This window comes from Ursus maritimus, unplaced genomic scaffold (genome assembly GCF_017311325.1).
Source record: "Ursus maritimus isolate PB19 unplaced genomic scaffold, ASM1731132v1 scaffold_17, whole genome shotgun sequence".
In the NCBI taxonomy this organism is placed as follows: Eukaryota; Metazoa; Chordata; class Mammalia; order Carnivora; family Ursidae; genus Ursus; species Ursus maritimus.
The window spans coordinates 9311092-9334569 of record NW_024424119.1 but is presented as its reverse complement, the minus strand read 5'-3'; the positions used below and the strand labels follow the sequence as shown (position 1 = coordinate 9334569).

The 23478-nt window shown below is 34.8% G+C and overlaps 1 protein-coding gene across 1 annotated transcript in view; it reads right to left on the bottom strand.

Annotated features, from left to right (window-relative positions):
* CCDC171 (coiled-coil domain containing 171) overlaps positions 1–23478 on the bottom strand; it is a 293895-nt gene that overhangs the window by 78466 nt on the left and 191951 nt on the right. Inside the window, 2 exon segments of the mRNA XM_040631456.1 lie at positions 12179–12233; positions 14459–14604. Coding sequence (XP_040487390.1) covers positions 12179–12233; positions 14459–14604 — 201 coding nt within the window.

Sequence of the window (23478 nt, the reverse complement as noted above, 5' to 3'; positions counted from 1 at the left end):
GCAGCAAACACAGGCACTCATCATTTGAAAAGAAGGAAGGGAGAAACTAGCCTTCTCTTGCTGGCAGGTTATTTAATTTAACCTACAACTCTGGAGCAGAGCCAGAACACTCCAATGACTGCCAGATGCTGTCACCAGAAAAAGCGGGCAAATCCACCACCACCACCCCACGCATTAATAGTTACATCCCAATTACGGACCTAGAAAATGGATCTCTTGAATCAAATTATCAAGCTGGCTACATCCCAATTAAGGATCTGAAAAACTGAACCCTCAAATCAAATTATCGGGCTGGAGGATAGGGTGATTTGATCATGGGCAGTTTATAAAGGCACTAGGCAGCATGATAAATCCATGGTGTAGGTTACATACCATAGAATGCACCCCACAAATAGATTACTGTGACCTTGAGCTCTTTAAACTAACACAAAACCCATACTTGAGAATAGAGAAATGTGTTTATGAATTGTTAACAGTCCTCCACACAGAGATATTTTCTTTCCTAGGGTAAATTATTTCAAAGGATAAAGGCCAAGGCACAACTGAAATTAGCTATTTAGATGTGTTTAGGCTAAAACCTGTTAAGCACACGTACATGACATTCTGTAGTGTCTTATCTTTCGTTTGTCAAGGTTTTTAAATCCCTCTTGAGCTGGAGTACCATTTTTAGCTTGGCTAGGTCAGAATGACACTGAACAGTATGAATGATGACACACAAGACAGCTATATGGACAGAGTTGTCATCAGCAAGCCAGCTGTGCTAACACCTGTATGTCCCGCACAGCTGATCTTCAGAACCGGGATCCAGAAACTAAGAATGCAGAGGAGTTCAAAGACCACAAGTAACATTTAGAGAGTCATTAAGAAGTCACTACAATTGGGTTTTCAGAGGCATTAAATCATATTTCAACTCTTAAAATACTGTCAGCTCTATAAATTAAAAGCTATTCTGTGGTGTTTCTATCCTTATAAATATACTGAAAACTAAAAATCAAAAGATAACTATGTATTAGCAAATATTTGGGTTAACCATCTTTAAGATTATAAAATCATATTTAAAGATTTGGCAAGACAGTGTCTTCACCTGTCAGATTCTGTTTGATTCTAATCTATTCCACAATCCACTCCAACGAAAGTTCTCATCTTTCTACTTCACAGGAGTTGAACCAGCTAAAAACAGGTTGCAACAGGACTATTACACCCTGTAAATTCCTCGCTAGCATACCTCTCTTTCCTAGAGACATTCTTATAATCAAATTTAGGCTTTCTCCTCTAGCTCTTGATTAGGCAAAATAAATACACATGCTATTTTTAGCAATCAAATAAACAAAGAAATATCAGCAAGACTTCCATTGAAATCTAGAGATGCCTTCAGCTTTGTTTAGGGACTGGGTGATGGTAGAATTTGACTCATTCAACAAACATTCATTAAGTGCCTACTGGGTACCAGGCACTGTGATAGATGCTGAGGATATAAAAATTAAGGAGACAGAATTCCATCCCTCAAGGACTCCAAACTCTAGTGGCATAATTAATCTCTCAAAATGCATTTGCTAGCCTCCCATTTATCTATAATGTCTTGTTTCTCCTGTCAATTGCTGCACTGCCTTCTTCCTTTGCCAGGGAGTATTACGTTAATCAATCTCAAACCTTTATCTTTAGCCTGACTTTTTCCCTAAGGTCCAGACTCACATATCCCGCTGATCACTCCACATTACCTCAAACGTGGGTATTTCCAAAACAAAACTCATCATTGTCTCCCTTCTTCTCCCTACCAAAAAAAAAAAAAAAAAAAGCCTGCTCCTCTTCTTGTATTCCCAACATCAGTCAATCAGTCAATCACACTGCCCCATCCTGGGAGTTGTCATCCTCCCCTGCCCTTCTCATCCTTGTTTGCCATTTTACTAAATAAGTTTCACATCCTTTCCTCTAACACCACCTATCATCACTACCCTGGTCCAAACTTTCTCCTGCTTTCATCAAGTCTACAGACCCCTGGCTCTTAAAACCGCCTTCATTACTCACGATATCCGGTCTGCAGATATGCCCTCTGAAGCCCAAATTCTGTACGGAAATCTGACCATATCAGTCCCTAGCTTAAACTCAGCTTGCTCCCACTGCCTCCATGATAAAGATCCAAGGGCCTTCATATGGCCAAAAAAGAAAAACAACTTCGATGACTTGGCTTCCGAGTGCCTCATTCAGCCTCCTCTCTTGCACTCTCCTTGCACTTCCTGCTGAAGTGAGGATGTCTGGCTATTCAAGCCTCCGTGCCCTTCCTCGCACACGCTATCCTCTCTGCTGGAACGCCTTTCCCATCTTTCTTCATACTTCAAAGCCCCATCCAGGCATTAATTCTCTTCTAAGAAACCTCCAGCCAACCTGTGAGTTTTCTAAGTATGCCTCATAGATGAATAACTGCATCTCCATGGATGTGGAACTGTATCTTATGGATGCATATTTACCATGGTATACTGAAATTAACTGTGCCTCTGCCTTGAGGGAAAGGACTATGCTATATATATATATATATGAACTATGCTCTCTCTATATATATATATAGAGAGAGAGAGAGGGATTTTGATATATATATATATGTTGGGACTTGCTCTCTCTCTATATATATTTTTTGGTTGGTTGTTTGTTTCTCCAAAGACTGGTACAAATTCTGGCATATAATATACACTTTAAAAGCATTTGCGGAACTCAACTATTTATATTAAATATTGGATAAGTTTTAAGTAATTTTACTGTAGAAACGAATCTCAAAGGGTATCAGCAAAAACTACTGTGACTTATTGTCCAGTATCATTCAGCCTGATAAATTTATAGGGTTTAGAGATGCAAGGTCCTCTAGAGTCTTTTGAGGCTTCTGGATTGTGAGTTCTTGTTTTATCCTTTAGACATTTTCCTGAAAAGGCAGCTAAGACTTCTCACTCAATGTTCAGATGTACCTTTAAAGTTCATAGTACACTACAATCATACACAGGAAATGCGATAGTTAACCCTTCCAAACTTGTAGGACTCAAGCAATCCCTAAAAGCCTCAAGAATCCAGCCATTCTGCTAACTCAACAATAACAAAAAATGACTACAAAAAAATTTCGTTCTTCTCTACATTCCAATTTTACCTAAATTTACTTACTTTCACCCATAGCTACAATAAACCAAGACGTCTCTCTGTTAAGTACTTGGTTAGCACCCAAAAAATACTTAATTTTCTCATACCTAACCCTAAATAATTCAGATATTATCCTATACATCCAGTCACTACCCTATCCTGAAAGTTATTCTAATATAACTCTATATTCTAATATAGAATTATATTCTAATATAATTATTGTACTTTTCCTCTTTTTCTCACAATAGAAATACTAAAGCATGTTTGTAGAACCTCTTAATTTAAAGAAAAAAAATCAATTCCTGAGAGTCCATATTACTAGTAATATTAGAAACCTACTGGTAAATTCATTAGGAAAATAAAAGTGTATGACTTTAGGGAATGATGTTAGCAAAAATGGTGGAATAAGGAACTTCAAAAACCAGTCCCTCCACAAAAACAATGAATACAGTGAGGCACCTGGGTGGCTAAGTCAGTTAAGCATCTGCCCTCAGCTCAGGTCATGATCTCTGGGTCCCAGGATTGAGCCCTGTGGCAGGCTCTCTGCTCAGCGGGGGTCCTGCTTCTTCCTCTCCCTCTGCCTGCTGCTCTCCCCATTTGTGCTCTCTCACTCGCTCTCTCTCACATAAATAAATAAAATCTTAAAAAAAAATGAATACCCTGACAGAACTTGTCAGAATCAACTTCTTCAGAACTCTAGAAACTAACTGAAAGTTTACAGCAACCAAGCAAAAATTTAAACAAGAAAAAAAACACCTGAATCTCAGCATTTAAGCAAATCTCTGTTGAAACACTAGCAGATGATGAAGTTAACAGAACAGAGACTTCAGTGGCCATACCTGACAAATACAGACTTTACATGGAAATGAAAAGTACAGCATGGGGAATATGGTCAATAATATTGTAATACTGTTTTATGGTGACAGATGGTGACCACTTATCATGGTGAGCACTGAGTAATGTACGGAATTGTCAAATCACTATGTTATATACTTGAGACTAATATAACATTGTGTGTCAACTATGCTTCAATAATAAATATTTTCTAAAGAAGAACACAAACTGAAAAAATTAGTTCAGAAGAGTCACCAAACAAACAATAACCACTAGAATTAGCAGCAACAAACAACACCAGGGATGGCGGAGAATCTGATTTCCAGAGTTGCCACATTGTACTATTCAAATTACCCACTTTTCAACAAAAAGTTATGAAGTATGCAAAAAGATAAGAAAGTATGGCCCATACATAAGAAAAACAGAAACTAATAGGAACTCAAGAAGCCTGAACATTGGATTTACCACACAATGACCTTAAATCAATTATTTTAAATATGCTTAAAGCGCTAAAGGAAACTGCATACAAATAACTAAAGGAAACCATGAAAACAATATCTTCCAAAATAGAAAATATAAATAAAGAGATAAGAGAGCATAAAAAGGAACCAAATAGAAATTTTGGAGTTGACATATTCAAACCGCTTAAAGGGGGAAAAAAAACTGTCAACCAAGAATTTTATATCCAACAAAAATATTCTTCAAAAATGAAGGAAAGGGGCGCCTGGGTGGCTCACTCAGTTAAGTGTCCAACTCTTGATTTTGGCTTAAGTCATGATCTCAGGGTTGTGGGATCGAGCCCCACATCAGGCTCCATGCTCAGCATGGAGTCTGCTTGTCCCTCTCCCTCTGCTCCTCCCCCCACTCACTCTCTCTCCTCTCTATCTCAAAAATAAATAAATAAAATCTTTTTTTAAAAAAAAAGGAAGAAAAAATTAGGCCATTCCAAGATAAACAAAAGCTGAGGGTGGTCATTACCACTAGACTTGCCCTAGGAAAAATGCCCTAGGGGAGTCCTTCAGCCTGAAATGAAAGGACTACAGACAGTAACTTAAATTCACATGAGAAATAAAGATCACCAGTAAAGGAAACTGCACAAGTATATATAAAAGTCAGCAATAGTGTATTTTTTTATTTGTAACTCCTCTTTTTTTTCTATATAATTTAAAAGACAACTCTGAGAAAATTGAACAGAGAAATAGTTCAATGATAATAGTTGAAGACTTCAAAATCTCACTTCATTAATGTATAGAACTACACAAAAGATATCCAAGGAACTAGAAGACTTGAACAACAGTGTAAACCAACATAATAGATATCTATAGACTATTCTACACAGCGACTGCAGAATACACATTCTTTTTAAATGTACATGTAACATTCACCAAGACAGAACATATTCTGGACCATATTGCAAAATTTAAGTTTAAAAGAATTGAAATCAAACAAAGTAGCTATTCAAACCCTACAGAATTACATTAGAATGCCATTGCAAAAGATATCTGGAAAATGCCCAAATATTTTGGAAATAAAACAACACACTCTTAAACAATGAGTAGGCCAAAGATGAAATCACAGGGATATTAGAAAATACTTTGAGACGGATGAAAACAAAAACATAACATACGAAAACAGTCTTCTGTGAAAGCAGTGCTCACACAGAAATTTTTAGCTGCAAATGCCTACATTAAAAAAGACGAAAGATCTCAAATCAATAATCTAACCTTCTACCTGACGAACACAGAAAAAGAAGAGCAAACTAAGCCCGAAGAAACAAAAGAAAGAAAATAATAAAGATTGGAGGAGAGATAATAGAGAATAGGAAAATAACAGAGCACATTAAGAAATCCAAATTTGGTTCCCTGGAAAGATCAACAACATTGACAAACCATAACTGGACTTGCCAAGAAAAAAAAAAAAGATTAATTAATTACTATAATCAGAAATAAATGTGAGGGCTCTACTAATGACCTTACAGAAATAAAAAATATATATATACTAAGAAAATAAACAATTTATGTCAACAAATTAGGTAACCTAGATGAACTAAGCAAATTCCTGGAAACATATAAATCACCAAAATGGACTTAAAAGGAAGCAGAAAATCTGAATAATATCTATTACAAGGAAAAATAATTAATAAATAAGTAAAAAAAACTTCCAACAAAAAAAACCCCAGAACCAGATAGCTTCACTGGTAAATTTTACCAAATGTTTAAAGAATTAACACCAGTCCTTCTCAAACTCTCCCCCAAAAAACTGAAGTGCCAGGGACACTTGCTAACTCATTCTATGAAGCCAGTATTACTCTGATACCAAAGCCAAAGATATCACAAGAAAACTCTAGACCAATATCCCTTATGAACACAGACACCAAATCCTCAAAAAACAAAAACAAAAAACAAACAAACAAACAAACAAAACTAGCAAACTGAATCTAGCAACATATTCAAGCAATTATACATGATAACCTAGTGGTATGTATAACAGGAATGCAAGGATGGCTCAACATACATAAATGAATCTATGTAGTACACAACATTACTAGAATGAAAATTGAAAAAAAAAAGATCATTCCATATGATATGGAAAGAGCATTTGACAAAACCCAATAACCTTTCATGATAAGAAAAATTCAAAAAACTAGGAACAGGAAAGACTTACTCAATCTGATAAAGGACATGCTCCTAACATACTTAATGGTGCAAGACCAAAAGATTTCCCCCTAAGATTAGGAAGAATGCAAAGATATCTGTTGTCATCTCATTGCTAGGACTGGAAGTACTAGCCAGGCAATTAGACCAAAAAATTAAAAATAAAACAAAAAAGAAGAAAACAACAACAATAGCCACAAAAACCAAGGCATCCAAACCAGAAAGAAAGAAGTGAAACTATCTTTATTTGTAAATGACATGATCTTATATATAGGAAATCCTAAAGAATCCTCAAAAGAAATTATTGGAGCTAAAATATTCAGCAAAGTTGCAGGATATAAAAGCAACATATAAAAATCAGTCATATTTCTAAATGTTAGAAATTAAGAACCAAGAAACGAAATTTAGAAAATAATTTCATTTATAATAGCATCACAAAGAATAAAATACTCAGGAATAAATTTAAGCAAGAAAGTGTAAAACTTGTACACTGGAAACCACAAAAGTTGTTGAAAAATATTAGAGAAGATCTAAATAAATGGAAAGACATCCTATGCCATGGATTACAAGACTTAATATTAAAATGGAAATACTATCTTCTTAATTCTTAATATTAAGATGGAAATTGCCTTCTTCTTCATATTCTTAAACCATATGTAACTGATCCTAAAATTCATATGTAATTATAAGGAACCTTGAAAAGTCAAAAAAAAATCTTGAAAAAGAAAAACCTTAAGTTGGAAGACTTAAAATTCTTAATTTCAAAACTGACTATAAAGCTGCAGTAATCAAAACAGTGTGGTACTGATATGAGGACAGACAACATATAGATCAATGAAACAGAACTGAGAGTCCGTAAACAAAACCAAACACATATAGTCAACAGATTTTCAACACAGGTACCGAATGGGCGAAAGAAGAGTCTTTTTAGTAAATGGTGCCAGGATGGGGCACCTGGATGGCTCAGTAGGTTGAGCATCTGACTTAGGCTCAGGTCATGATCTCAGCGTCCTGGGATTGAGCCCTGAGTTGGGCTCCCTCCTCAGCAGGGAGTGTGCTTCTCCCTCTGCCCCTTCCCACCTCCCACTCCCTGCTTGTGCGTGCGTGCTCTCTCTCTCTCTCTCCCTCTCTCAAATAAAAAAATAAAATCTCTGGAAAATACTTAAAAATGGTGCTGGGATAACTGGGTAGCCATGTAAAAGAATGAAATTCAGTCTTTGAATTATACCATATACAAAAATTAGCTCAATGTGGACCAAAACCTTAATATAAGAGTTAGCACTATAAAACTCTTTGGAGAAAACATTGGGGATGTCTTCATGACCTGGGATTTGGCAATGTATTCTTAGATATAAAACCAAAACCATGATCAACAAAAGAAAAAAAAATGGACTTCATCAAAGTTAAAAAAACTTTTGTCCATCAAAGGACGTTATTGAGAAAGTAAAAAGAAAACCCACAGAATGGAATAGGAGGGTATAGGAGTGACTGCTTAATGGCTCCTGGGTTTCTCTTTGACGTGATAAAAATATTCTGAAAACATAGTTATGATGGTGGCATAGCACTGTAAATGCACTGAAAGCCACTGAATTGTACACTTTAAAATGGTTAAAATGGTGATTTTTTTTTTAAAGTTCAATAGTTCTGGTTTTTTCAAAACAGTTGAGAATTCAACTGAATAAAGAGGCATGTGTATAAAAAAAGTGCACCTCATGGAAAATTATGATTTTGTTTTCTCTTGTTATTTTTCTTAACTTCAATAACCTGAAATTAACCCAAAAAAATTCTTAATAAAAAAGTTAACTTCTGACCTACATTAAAAAGTCATAATATATACATACATATATTTACATATAATTAAAATAAAACATCTGTTTCTCTGAAATGAGGTATATGCTTTTAGATGAAAATGACTGGCCTTCTTTATTAAATAATAGTATCGGTCCCAAATGGGAATTAAAAAATAATATCCAGTCAACTGCTCTATAGAATACAATTTCAGGATTTGAAAAGTTGAAGGTAATGTATCAAGTTTAAAGATTAACAAATATATCTTGAAATCTGGAATTGTGATACCTCCAGCTTTATTTTTCTTTCTCAAGATTGCTTCCACTATTTGGGGTCTTTAGTGGTTCCATACAAATTTCAGTATTATTTGTTCTAATTTTGTGAAAAATGTTGTTGGTATTTTGATAGGGACAGCATTGGACTTACAGATTGCTTTAGGTAATATGGACATTTTAACAGTATCAATTCTTTCAATCAATGAGAATGAAATACCTTTCCATTTGTTTGTGTCACCTTCAGTTTCTTTCAACAGTGTTTCATAGTTTTCAGAGTACAGGTCTTTTACCTCTTTGATTAAGTCTACTCCTAGGTATTTTACTCTTTTTGGTGCAAGTGTAAATGGTGTTCTTTTCTTAAATTCTCTTTTTGCTATTTCATTATTGGTTTATAGAAATGCAACTGATTGGGTATTAATTTTGTATCCTACAACTTTATTGAATTCATTTATTCTAGTAGTTTTTTGGTGGTTTTAATGATTCTCTATGTATAGTATCATGTCATTTGCAAATAGTGATAGTTTAACTTCTTCTTTTAACTTCAACCAATATGGATGCCTCTATTTTTCATGCCTGATCGCTGTGGCTAAGACTTCTAGTACTACGTTGAATTAAAGTGGCAAGCAATGAAGGGGAGTGAGAAACACAGGCTTCCAGTTATGGAATGAATAAGTCACAAGAATAAAAGGCACAGCATAGGGAATATAGTCAATAAAATTGTAATAGCATTATAGAGTGACAGATGGTAGCTACACTTGTGGTGAGCATAGCATTACATATAGACTTGTCAAATCACTGTGTTGTACACCTGACACTAATGTAGCATTGTATGTCAACTATACTCAAATTTTTAAAAATTAACTAATATCAATAAAATGTAATTGCTTTTCCAAAAAACAAACATTTAAGTTATTCAAATGTTTAGATTCTTTAAGATGCAAGAAAAGAAATAATGTCCAGGGGCACCTGGGTGGCACAGTCAGTTAAGCTTCTGACTCTGGGTTTCAGCTCAGGTCATGACCTCAGGTGAGATCAAGCCCTGCATTGGTCTTCACATTCAAGGTGGAGTCTGCTTATGACTCTCTCTCCCTCTTCTTCTGCCTCTCCCCACCACACTCTCTCTCTTGCTCTCTCTAAAATAAATAAATAAGTCATTAAAAAGAAAAAAAGAAATAATGTCTTCATGAGAACAAGTTCTTTCTATTTGATCATTGTGTCAGAAGTTAGTATTAAAATTCAATTCAGCAGGTAGAAGTTAATTTTATTCCAGAATAAATGGTGCAAACCTTGAAAACACATGTGCTTAAGATATATAAATAGCTATACTATTTGGCTACGTACAATAAACCAGACTGAAGATGTAACCACAACTATTTTTACCATGAAAGAGCCCAGATCCTCCTTCTGTACTAAGCCCAGTTTCTCCAAAATAGCGAAATGCCTCCGGACAGTCTGAGGTGGCCAGAAAAATAAACTTGCAAAAGTTGGCATGAGGCCCAGCAGGCAGCACCTCCCTGAGAGCTCAGAGTGACTCTCTGGGTCATTTCATAGCACCCATTCATTCTCACCCAAACTTCACAGAAAAGAGAATTAGCCCAACAATCAATTAGCCTTTCCTAAATTTTCCACATCTAGCTTGAAAAGTAATTGGTAATTTTGAAACCACTATATAAATAGAAGTTTCCAGAAACATTAATCAAAATAATTAACTACTAAATCTGAAGGGGAAAAAAGCCATAAACCAAAAGTAAATCTACAGTGGCTCTAGGCCAATTCTAAAGACATCTTTCTCTACGTATGACACAAAAATCGAAAGATGAACTGCAACTGAAGAACTATATGATTATAATTGTCCTATTGCAGTCAGTCTTGATTATATTTAAAATACATATTTTGCCATTCTCATAATGAAAGAATAAGGCACAACATCTGTATTCCACACTGATGATGGTTTTTCACTGATGTCAAAGTCCCTTCCTCAAGGTAGCTGCCACCCAACATTTTTTTCCTGTAGCTGGGAAGATGAACAAACAATTGGATTTCAAGGCAACATTAACTGTATATAAAGGTATGCCACACGTACAACATGATTGATTTCTCCTATCAAAGGGCTCACCAAGTACAAAAAAAAAAAAAATCTAACCAAAGAAGTCTCTTTTCCTACAAATCAAATTTCAAGTTTCTAGCATATACGGATTTGATGTGACTATGTTTAAACTATACTAACTGACCAAACTTTTTTAAGTGGGGAGGGGAAGAAATCACAGTTTCAAACAATTCTACTTTAAAAACATAGCATTCAGAATATTAGATTTTTTTGAAAGCGTTTTTGGTGATATGAAATAATGCTAGTTACTTTCAATATCTAAAAGGACACAGTGGGGCGCCTGGGTGGTTCAATCGGTTAAGCGTCTGCCTTCCACTCAGGTCATGATCCCAGGGTCCTAGGATCAAGTCCTGCATCAGACTCCCTGCTCAGCGGGGAGCCTGCTTCTCCCCCTCCCTCTCCCTCTGCTGCTCCCCCTGCTTGTGCTCTCTTGCTCTCTCTCTGTCAAATAAATAAATAAAATCTTTAAAAAAAAAAGCAAAAGAATACAGAGGCCTAGTGTTTCTAAAATGTTAAACTGTATCAAATATTAGTTTGCTAATGTTTATTCAATATCCCCTTAAAAGGGTTTGTTTTGGATATTTTTAAGTGATTTCCAAAATTATATAATAAATTTGATGCCCAAAATTATTATAAATATGATTCATTCATGAATTCCATATATCATAAAAGTACTAGGCAATTATATTTCCAACAAATCATCTATTAGACAATAATAGACACACATAAATCACATTTCTCTACTTTTAAATAATGAAATGAACATATCTTTGAATTTGGAATGCTAAAAAAATATACAGTTAATACATTAAGTTGTTAGTAATATAACATCCTTAAATGCTATTCATCACTACAAATTAAATGTTAAGCCTATCATACAGAAGTAACCAAATTTGAAAATAATAGCGTATTATTAAATATATTCAATTTCTAGTTTAAGAGTGCATTCTTATAAGAAGGTAAATTACAACTTGAAAAGTACTGCCAAATACAATACATTATGGCTCCTCTATATATACATATATAGGATAGTAGGTTTGAGAGTGGTAAGAGGTTAGACAGTGTGGTCAAACATTTTATCATTATGAGACATGTTAAGAATCATAATGACCTCTGGTTCAGTCAGCAAAGACCACAAATAACTCAAGTGCAATTATACCAGTTGGGAGAAACCACTATTTTTATAGTTTTATCAAGTACATAAAGTGAATTCTAAAGAAAGTTATGAAATATAGCACTGTATAATATAAACTTTTAGTCATTTGGAAGGATCTTCTTGTTAATTTACTTTTAAAGAAAGTTACAGAATGAATTAAAGTATCTTGAGGTTAATAAAATTAATGACTAGCAAAACAACATCTTAACACAAACTGAATGATATTGAAGGAAAATTATAGTACCTTGTGAAGCATATTTTCTACTGTTCTCATATGATTAGCAACACACTCTTTGTCTCTAGAAAAAAAATTAAAATTAGGTATTAGTAAAACCCAAGCCTTACAACAACTGTTACACATTTTGTATAAGCAGCTATTATTGAAAAATAAGGTTTGGTTATTATTGTACTCCTTCTAAAAGCACAAAACCTAACCACATTCACTGGTATATTTCCACATTTAACTCTTATCTTTAGTTATATTGCCAGCCATAAATTAGAGAGCGATAAAAATCTTAAGGATATCTTCAAAGTTTTAAAAAAAGAAAAGAGGAATGAAAAAATAAATAAATAACTGAAATTTTTAAAAGAGTGAAAAAGAAAGAAAAAGAAGCCATGATTACATTATTGGTTTAAAATGTGCTAGAAAGGCTGAGCTTTCATTCTTTTGATTTCTAAGGAAAGAGATTTAAAAAATCATAGTGGTGGAGATATATTTTGAATGGCCATACTATGCAAAATAATATTTTCCTTTCTACATAGGCTCTTTGTGTTGTAATTGCACAAAAACCCTCTATGACCTTGACTAGAAACAGGCAAAGTTACTAGTCTCTTCTATCAGCCTTGTAGATTGAATTTGGCCTTAATAATGAAATAAAATTTTGGGTGTACAGCAGAGGGAAAATAGTTAACATCAGAACAATTTTGTATGTTGACAGATGGTAGCCAGGTTTATCGAGGTGGTCACTGCTTAATGTATACAAATGTTGAATCGCTATGTTGCATACGTGAAACTAATACTGTATGCCAATTACACTTTGATAAAAGTAAAACTAAATTAAAAGTTTGGATGAAAATACCGAAGACCAAAATTCAATGGTAAATTACAAATTGAAAACTGTAAATAATGTTTCAAATTAACTTTCCTTCATGTTATAAGAACATGTGTCCATGGTCGCAGATCATAGACAGGACAGATTCCTGAATTAGCAGCCATGTTTTGGAGACACAATATGAATCTGGAGACTATAATCTTGTTCCCATTCATCTCTGAATTTTCAGAGCTGCAAGATGCACTAGAAATAACCTAGGCTAAGCTTTCCACTTGCCATGAGGAAAAGACTGAACAATGACAACAAAAAGCCGATTTAGTCAAATTCATATTTTTAAAAACTGACAATCATATATGCCTAATATGGTGATGCAACATTACGGAGCTTCATGGTTTTCCTACTGGTGGGTACTCAAACCTGCCAATATTTTGGCATTGTGCAAATTCGTTTTTGCATTATGTGTGAGCAATTTCCCAAGCCCAGTGGCAAAGTTGTGGATATCCTAGATGCCATATCCTCTGTTCTGTGATTTAGCTTACAGACTACATTGTCACAACAAAATGTTTAAGTAATATATATATATATGTATATGTATACATATATACATATACATATGCTAATACACATATTAGCATATATATATATTTGCAATTATAGGAATTCAGAATTCCAAATTCAGAGAACACCAAGTTTATTAAAATTAGATGTTTCTTTAATCCATAAATAGATTTTCTTTAAGCCATGCTGTTGTACAAAGGACTGTCTTAAAGTATTCCATGAAATTTGATGTGAGGAACAAATAAAAATACCCAAGAGAGAACTGTTCAATTTGAACTTCACAGTGTATGTCAACTTGATTACGTGGTAAAAGGAAAAACACTCTCAACATATTTACATAGCTGCCCGCTCTGAAAACTATATATTTTTTCTATTGAACATATTAGAATATACAGCTATAAAATTAAATGAATTTTCCATGATCAATATGTTTTTATTGCACTTAGAAAGATGTTATGATACACATGTTGATTATATACTAGCATTTTTTATGGAAATATTACTTTCAATATTCGTATACCATATGCAGAGCAAAATCTGGGGGCAATGGGGCAGAAGGGAATGAGGAATATGTGATAGAAGAAACTATGAAAAACTTTTAAATAAAGAGTATTCCATTTCATATTAATGAAACCATGGTTTCAAACATGTAACACTACAACAGAGCCCAAAATACACGTAATTCGAGGTTATATAGAAACTTAATACTTTCCCGAGGTTTCTCAATAAAATATACATTTAGCATGTTGAGTTAAGAGTTTTCTTTTTTGAGGATATATCAGAGAATTTCAAAGAGAGACAGCTGTACTTTTGTTTTCTAACACTGTATTATCCAGGGCTAAAACCCGGAGCATGAAAGTAAGAATTGATCTTTTGTCTGTTTTAAGTGATCTCCCCAAGGTCCGAGGGCTCACTTGGCTGCCATGCGGAGGGCACTCTCTGCATCGTGGATGTTCTCCTCCAGCCGACGCTTGTCCTGCTCCAGCTGGGTGAGATGTCTATTGAGCTGACGCAGAGATTGATCTTTTCTTCTCAGCTCCATCTTTGCCTCGGAGAGACTCTGCAAGCAGACAGAAAACAGAGTTACTTGTCAGCCCTGATAATTAACTTCAATTTATGCCATAGGCTATTAAACAAAGAAGGATACAGACTGACTGAGAAGCAGACTTGGGTCATTACACATCAAGGTTTAACAAATTTTCTGCAAAAATTTTACATACTTACTAATTAGAAATGATAGCTCTGGTAAGATTTTGAAAAATGTTTAGCTACAAAAATACAACTCTATCTTATTTTTTTAAATACTGGAAGGCAAATACATTTTATTCTTACCAAAAAAAAAAAATCTGATGATAAAAACCTCAAGTTGCCTTTTCTTTGAATGATGAAGAAGTAAAGATTTCCAAGGGAGAAAGCACATGAAATTTAGAGTCTGTTCAAAACAAGAACTGGTATAAGGACAAAGTGTGCATGTGAGTGAGGGGACGGTGGATAAGGACACCAAGAGAATGGGGATCCCTAACTGAAAAGTACCACTACTTTATTTATAACAGATCCAAAACAGGTTCCTATAGGCATCTCAGCGAACAAACTGGACTCCACAGTAAAACTCACTTACTTCCCATTAAGTAACTCCCGTGTCAAAGATAGCAACACAAACGTGATTAACACCTTTCATCTAACAGAGAAAGTTACAAATAATATTTGCATTCCGAATTATTTACATTTCATAACTATTTTTCTACTCACAGAAGTATAAAATCTGTTGATTGATATTTTGCTCTTTGCTTTAATCTGAAATATTCCCTCAGCACAAAAATTTCAGACGCGAGTGCACAAGTCTATTTTGGAACTTTAGGGCTAAAGGTCTCAGAATCAGACCTCACAATTTAAAGGAGTATTTTCTAGACTTCATGGGATCATAGGATCCCTTATCACTAAAAATTTGCTCATTCCTTTGCCTATGAAATGTCTGTAGTTTTTCAACTAAATTTGTTATACAGTGAGCTAAACAACTGGTTACATACACAGAATATCTTCTCTTTCTTTCTCAGAGTTTAGCCACACATTAATGTCCACCACTATGATTCAAATATCCAGTAAAGAATAACCAAAATGCTATAATTTCATGTTGAAAATTCTTTCTACGGTATTCTCTTCATGCGTTCACAATAGGTAGTATAGAAAACTCAAGCAGCCTGCATGGCACTAAAACCATTAATTCACCCTAAATGCTAGTACAGTGGAAGCGATCAGCAGTCAAATCAGGTATTTTAAAACGTTAAAAGTTTTTAAATTCAGTATTTCACTTTTCAAACAGTCGAGCTGCTTCCAGACAAACAGAAATTTAAGAAATTAAAAATAAGCAAGCTGTGATTACTTATTAGATACATTTTATTTTAATCTTCAGTGTTAACAGATCATCAAGAACATCCCATTATTGAACAGTCACTGATTCAAACCAACTTTAAAAAGACAACAAAGAGTAGATTGTTAAAGGCCACGCTAAACCTAGGTATTTTGTGCCAATGTTAAGATACTTAAAGGCATTGAAGTATCATGAGATTTCTCGATTTAAAAAAGTAAAATCCATTTGAGTCCTTTTAAAGCCGGTATTTCTGACATCTTTCAGTTAACAAAACATGGTATTTTTCAGATATGAAGATAAAACTAATGAACCACTACCAGTTATGCATAAAGTTCGAATTCTTCTTCCAACAGAAATAATGGACTTGTGCCAATCCATTCCAACTCTCTTGCTCAGTAACTCTCATGACTAGCAGTGGATGCTTGTGAGGGGAAATCAGGGTGTTGCCTCTAGCCTTGTCCGGAGTGACGCTCACTAGTCCAGTCTGAGAGAAACCCATGACCCTGGCATTATCACAACACCACACTTGACTTTTCAGCAATCCTATGACATCCTTTCAAAGACCGAGTAACTCACAGAATCCGAATTTTTACTATATATCCAAATCTTCTTGTTTTCCCCTGGCTTTCATTTTCTTCTCTCAGGGGCAATGGCAGGGAGCCACCAAAGTCTCCTAAAGCTTGCCCCATTTCACAATAGCTGAATTTAGCCCGTTATAAGACTGAAATGGCAGAAAATGAACAAAAAGTGGTATAAACGAAGCGGCGTAGGTCACACTTCCTTATTTGAAAATGAAGAGATAGTAATCATAGTGACATAACCCACAGACACAGAATCCCCATTCTAAGGAGTTGAGGTACATTACAATGGAACCCACATACATCAGTGGGTCCTAAGGTTCATAAAGATGTGCATAAAACACAGAGGCATAAAAAGTGCTTCAATGTTATGTCGTTTCCCTAATATTCACCTTTTTGTTTTTGTTTTTGATGACAAATGTAGAAATCTTTAAAAATCTCCACACTGAGCTTTGAAGAAGGAAAAACATGTTTACACGTGTGGGCATAATGTATATACGTCTACGCCTTTACCATGTATAATATATAGTCTACATTATATATTTCTATAAAACTTTAAGTTCAGCTTTTCTTTTCTCCTGTCCAGGTTTATCTAATTAAAACCCACGATAAACTTTATGGACTCTAATATTTCCAACCGAATGACTGAAACCAAGAGGGTGTGCCTCCAGGCAGCAAGGCAACAATGATAAGCAGCAGGTTAGCCACTAATTTCTCAACCAGGGTAGATTGTGAAAGTGTGATGTTCTGATATCCAAGAAACTGTTCAGGAGAGAATAGGATAAATCAAGTTTAATAACTCTGCTCCTAATTGTTCCCCCAATGCTCAACTCTAATTACTTGGAGAACTCTCCTGACTGTCACCTGATATTAAGTTGTTGGAGGCTGAGCCTGGAACAGCGAGATAATCAATAAACATTTAGTGGGGAGAAGAATGAAGATCCTGTTAAGCAGTGGGAACCCGCAGCACCCAAAGCCCTTCTGCTCATGAGAAAACCTATGGGACAGCCATAGTGATTGCAAAGCAATAATCCAAAGCACTGTTTTTAGGCCTTGAGGCCTTTAGGCAACAGTACATTTGAGGAAAAAAGGTTAACACGGTCACCCTAATTACAGCCCACTTTCACATACTTCATATATAAGCGAAGACAAGCCAATTAGGTAGAAAGGAAGATAAGGGAAGTTTTATTTGTATACTAATTAAACCCCTGATGAAATTAAAGGAAAAACATACAGCTCTGTAATTGTGTCTGAGAAAGGTCACTTCAGGGTCAGTTATCAGAACAGCACAGCCTTGAGATATTTCACTTAATCCACAGTACAGCCCTCATTTTGTACTCAGGTCTTAATATTTACAAAAAAAAAAAAAATGCAAAGCCTGATACTGCATTTATCTTTAAACTGTGTTGTGAACAATTTTAGCTGTTAGAAAGCTAACGCTAAATATGATAACAAGAGTTTTTAAAAAGACAGAATAATATTCTACCGAGGTAAGAATCGATGCCACCATTCTGTCCAAGATTCTGAGTTTTCACCTTAAAACCAAAATGTTTTAAGGTAAATTTTTACAACAAAATCCCAAACTGACTGTATATCCAAAGCTACTCTGCAATATATCTATTGTATACGTTTGGATAACGGTGTTACTGCTCACGTCCATTTACACCTCTCGCAGTCCGGGGACAGGGGATAGAGGGGGAGCAATGCTTTCACTAAACTACTTATAAGAAGATGTTTTTTCATCTGGATTTTTTTCCTAAGGTGGTCATGAAAAGGTATTTATTGCTAATGAAAGCTGGCAAGAAAAGTATGGATACCAAGGAAGTAGTTAAATATAGGGAAGGCTTAGGGATAGAAGACATGGCAGATGTGAATATTAAAAGACCCACCCATTTTTTTTAAATGCCTTTTTTCTTATTTGTATTTTCTGAAGTTCCCATAATAAACCTGCATTATTATTCAATAAGAACACAAGTTATTTTTTAATTCACACATGATTTCATACTTCTAAAGTTTTAAATGTTTATTAAAGCTAACACTTTGTTTTAACACTTTTGTTTAATTTTATATTCAAAGCTAACACTTTGAATATAAATTAAAATTCTATTAGCTTGCACCTATGAAAATACTTTGTGAGGTGGAAATTTTTTTAATAACCGCTTTATGGAGATAGAACTCACCTACCACATAATTCACCTTTTTAAAGTGTACACTTTAGTGGGCTTTAGTTTGTTCACAGAGTTGAACAACCATCACCAGTAGAGGTCTGTTTCAAGGAGGAGAAGTTCTTTAAAAAAAAAAAACTTGTCACAACAACATGGCCGCCTAAATACAGTATCTCCCATCTCAGCAAACTCGAATTTTAGACTAATACAAGATATACAAAAGTTGTCATTTTGTTCAGTAATAGTTTCAAAAATATAAAATTTATAACACATATTCCATGAATCAGATTATTTGATTAATAAATGCGGTCTAGTACAAAAGTTAAAGTTATCTGAGAGAATGTACACAACTCTCCAATTGATGTTTCTGGATATTAAGGGAATCATCCCACATGGCTCTTTCTCATAAGGGTACAGTGTAGCAGTGTTTTAGACCATTAGGCCAGCGAGAAAGACCGAGCCCCAGGAGATACCACTTTTATAGATTTTCTTTTGTCTAATGGGAAATATCTATGGATCCACATTCCTACAGACTAAAAGCTAATGGCTTATTCAATTTGGTACAAAAGTTAGTCATACAAAATGAAAGGCAAGACAACAACATAAGTGTTACAAAGAGTGAAGCTACATTTCCTACGTCAGGGGTAAAAAACATCTGTGACATATATTTTTAAACTTTACTGCTAACTATAATTTTTGAATAAACATTCCTAGATTGTGATAAATTGGGAACAACATCTCAGGGCACTAAAACTAAGGTTGGAAAAGGAAACAGCATGGTCTTCAGCCCTACTCTAATAATGGAACAACTAGAAAAGTATATAAATCAAGAACTGAGTAGCTGCTGGGTGGACCACACTAGGCTGGCTGCCACAGAAAGTATCAAGTTAAAGCTTACAACTGGGCATACAAGTTAGGGCTGAAACTAAAGAACACCATATTTCACAATAAAGCATGAAAATCTCTGAGATAAGCAACTAGACAATTTATAATAAATATACGATAGTAAAAGATGCTATGTGGCAAAATTAATATGGATAAATTTTGGTTCTTAGTATTCTGTAGTTTAGATGGATAGTTTGAATTAAAAGTTCTGCAATTTTTAAGTTATCTTCCTTAGGGATGCTATCTTTTATTATTTTCTAATAAAAATCCTACACAGAAGGTAAGTGACATATTTATAAGCTGCAGCGAAGATGAAATACCTCACCCATTTTGGGGGTTGAATAAATGACAGTCTAGTTACAACTCACATGTCTAATAAGATGATAGATGTGAAAGTGTCCTATAAACCAAAGAAGGCTACATAAATTTAATATGCATAATTAATGCAATACTTACACTTCTCCAGTTAGTGTCATTACAGTCTTCTTTAAATCCCACCTATATGTGGCAACTTCTGAGTCTCTCTTTTATTTCTACATCACCATTTAAATATATATATATGTAAATATATATAATTTTTAAATAACTATTTCTATCACACTTGAAAAAGAAAAAGGAAATTAACAAACCAAATATAAAATAAGTTACTTTTATAAATAAGCCATATGGTAGATGATTATCCAAAAAATGGAGCAAATGAGCGATGAAAATTCACCTTTAAAATTTCAAAGTATGCTGTAAGATTTTGTTGTATAATGGTTTATGGCTGTTGGTACCATATTCTCATATATTCCTTTGTAAATGTCCTCTTACATCCCATCAATATAAAAGCAAAAAGTTAATCCTTCGCAGTAAACTAACTGAAAGTGATCAATAGTAAAATATAACGGAAAGAAAAGGAACCTCATACAAGTGTTCAAAGTATACTGAATGCTGTTCTAAACCTCACATAGATACTACAAAGCCTGGGTAGACTAAAAGGGTTAGGTAATAATAAGGAAAAGTGGGAGAGAAATAATTGAAACACATTTCAGAGGACAAAAAAAGGAGGATAATAAAGAGAATCACGAGAGCTCTCTCAACTGGAAAATACACTCAGGAAAGTACAGAACGGACAAGTGGTAGCTAGATTTACTGGGATACATGGCATGGAAGCAGTAATGTGGCAGGAATATTTTCTCAGAACATAAAACAAACATGCATTTCGCTGCACTACAGGCCTTATAAAACAGAAACCGGCTGCAGGAGACAACCACCATGATGCTGCTCTAATAGAATCAGCTCTTGAGCGCCTGGTGGCTCAGTTGGTTAAGCCTTCGGCTCAGGTCATGATCCCAGAATCCTGGGTTCGAGTCCCACATCAGGCTTCCTGCTCTGCAGGGAGTCTGCTTCTCCCTTTGCCCTTCACCCTGCTCGTGCTCTCTCTTGAGCTCTCTCTCAAATAAATAAATAAGAATCCTTAAAAAAAAAAAAAAGAATCAGCTCTTACATGGCCTCTAAGTACCCTCAGTTAATCCCTAAGAAATAGAAGGGGAGAGAATACACATAGGCTCTTCTGTTGGACCTTATCAGCTACAGACTACCCCAAAAACTTCACACAGATGATAACCTTAGCCAGGTGAAGGTCCAGAAAGTTGCTTAATTCCCTGGCAATATTTTAAGCGAGTCAAGCTATGAATTAGGTTGTAGAAAAAATATAATTTAGAATTAAATGCTGCTTTCAAATCACTTGAGAATTACCTAAAACTACTGTCTAAGAGGAATTTGAAAAAAAATATGAATAATTTATAAAGGCCTTCATATAGTTGGGTTGCTGACATTTAAATAAAAAGAAATTATTGTTGGAAGAATTTTTCAATTTTAAGAATTCTTTCTGTGATATAATTGAATAATAGATTAGGTAACCCTATATCATTATTAAAATACCCTCACAGTAATATTTTCATTGTGCTACAGAATTTAAATGACTATTTATCTTGAATATGCTACATATTAAATAATATTAATAAAAGTAAATCAAATATCAGCTGAGTAAAAATCAATTATTTAAGAGAATCTGAAGGTCAAATGTAACTTAGAAAAATAAACTTAGGTTATTTTAGACATAAATGTAAATAAAACAAAGTCCAAGTTTTTTCTTGAAAGTTTATTCATTGGATGAATTTTTGTGTGTTAAGTATTATACTACTGATTGCTATCTTAATGTTAGAAGTATAATCACAGGGGGGAAGTTCTAAACACCACACCTTCACTAACACGCACCATCTGGAGCATTCCACCTTTGTATAAAGACCCTAGGCCTGTTCTCAAACAACGCCTGTCATACTGTAAGTGTTCAATAAATGTTTGCAATTATAACTTATCTTCCCCAAATCCGGGTGGGGGGGTGGATAGCTTGAGTGGCAACTGAACTATATGACTGTCATCATTCAAACATCTCATTGTTACATTAACTCATTTGACTCTTCATAGTCCAGTGAGACGGTTCACATTATCATTCCTATTTTATACACAATGAAACCAAGAATCAGAGAAGTTAAGTAATGTTCCCAAGGTCATGTAACTACTGAACGGGTTTACAAAATGTGATCCGAGTCACAGCACACTAAATCCTTGCTCTTTATCCTTCACTACAATGACATTAGTAACCATCTCTCCAGAGTTTCCCTAAAATCCGCTAACTGGGAAATCCCTATGGAAATGGAAAACCAATACTTCACCTATTTCTCAAGTAAGGTAAGGTATTTCAATCTATGTAAATGGCTGCTTTCTATTTATATTGAAATAAGCTTCAATAAGGACTTGAGTATTATGTAATGGCACACTTTCAACGTCAAAAATCAAAGCATGCACAATTTAAGATCCCCTGTGTGAAAACAGGATCACTGTCATCATCTATTAAATGTACTAATGAAATTTAAAAATAAATATTTGCAAAGTAAGGATGAATTATATAGCACACCACTGCAGTTCAGAATTTTATATATTTCAAGACCATATTAGGCCGCTGCTTTTTTTCAACCTTTTGAAAAGCAGTGGCGTTCTCTTTCTCTTTCCTTTATAAGTTAGCAGCAAGAGCTTTGAAATTTCCCTACAGATCTTGAGATGTGGCTGCCTAGTATAACCTCAACTTCTTAAAGATTTATGACAGGATCTCCACACTATCCCAATATATATCAAGCTCTGTAATAGCAATACTGGTAGCCAAACCCACCTGGGAAAGAGACGTCAGCGACCGTGTAAAAAGTCATCTACATGCCTAATTCAATCCAAAAATGCCATCTTTGAAGAACTGACACCACATAGATTATATTATAATATTTTAGCAACAGAAGAATTAGTCATCAGTACTGATACTTGTTATTCAAAGATGTGAGAGTAGAATTGCATTTGACTTAAAAGAATCCCATTACACTTACACTGAAAGGGATAAAGGAGAGGAGATGGGGAAAGGGAAAGGAATTGAAAGAGAGAGCAAGAGTTCAAATCTGGCAGTTTCGGTGCCACTCCAGGTCCTCTGTCTGCAGATGGCACGAAACAGGTGACATGCGCAAAGCAAATGCCAACTACAACCAAGCCTTCCGTTTCATCTGGTCGCCCTCACGTGGCTCTGATACTGCGAACACTCTCGCAAGGAGGTAAAAGTGAGAGTATGTCCTGTACAGAAGATGTACTTTCCATTCAACTTGGCCTCTGAATGTACACCAACTGCATTTGGTGCCCAACCAAAGAAATGGCAACATATTCCAACATGGAGGAAATCCTGGCTGTTCTGGGTTTGTTTAGAGTATGTCATCTCTAATTTGGCCATCCTGAAGGGACTTTTTAAAGGAATAAAGATATATAGGAGCCGTTTATTGAATTGGGTAGACTGGAAGGGGTGAAAAGAAATAAAATGGCTTAATCCTTTTTCCACTAATAACTTCAAATATTCCATT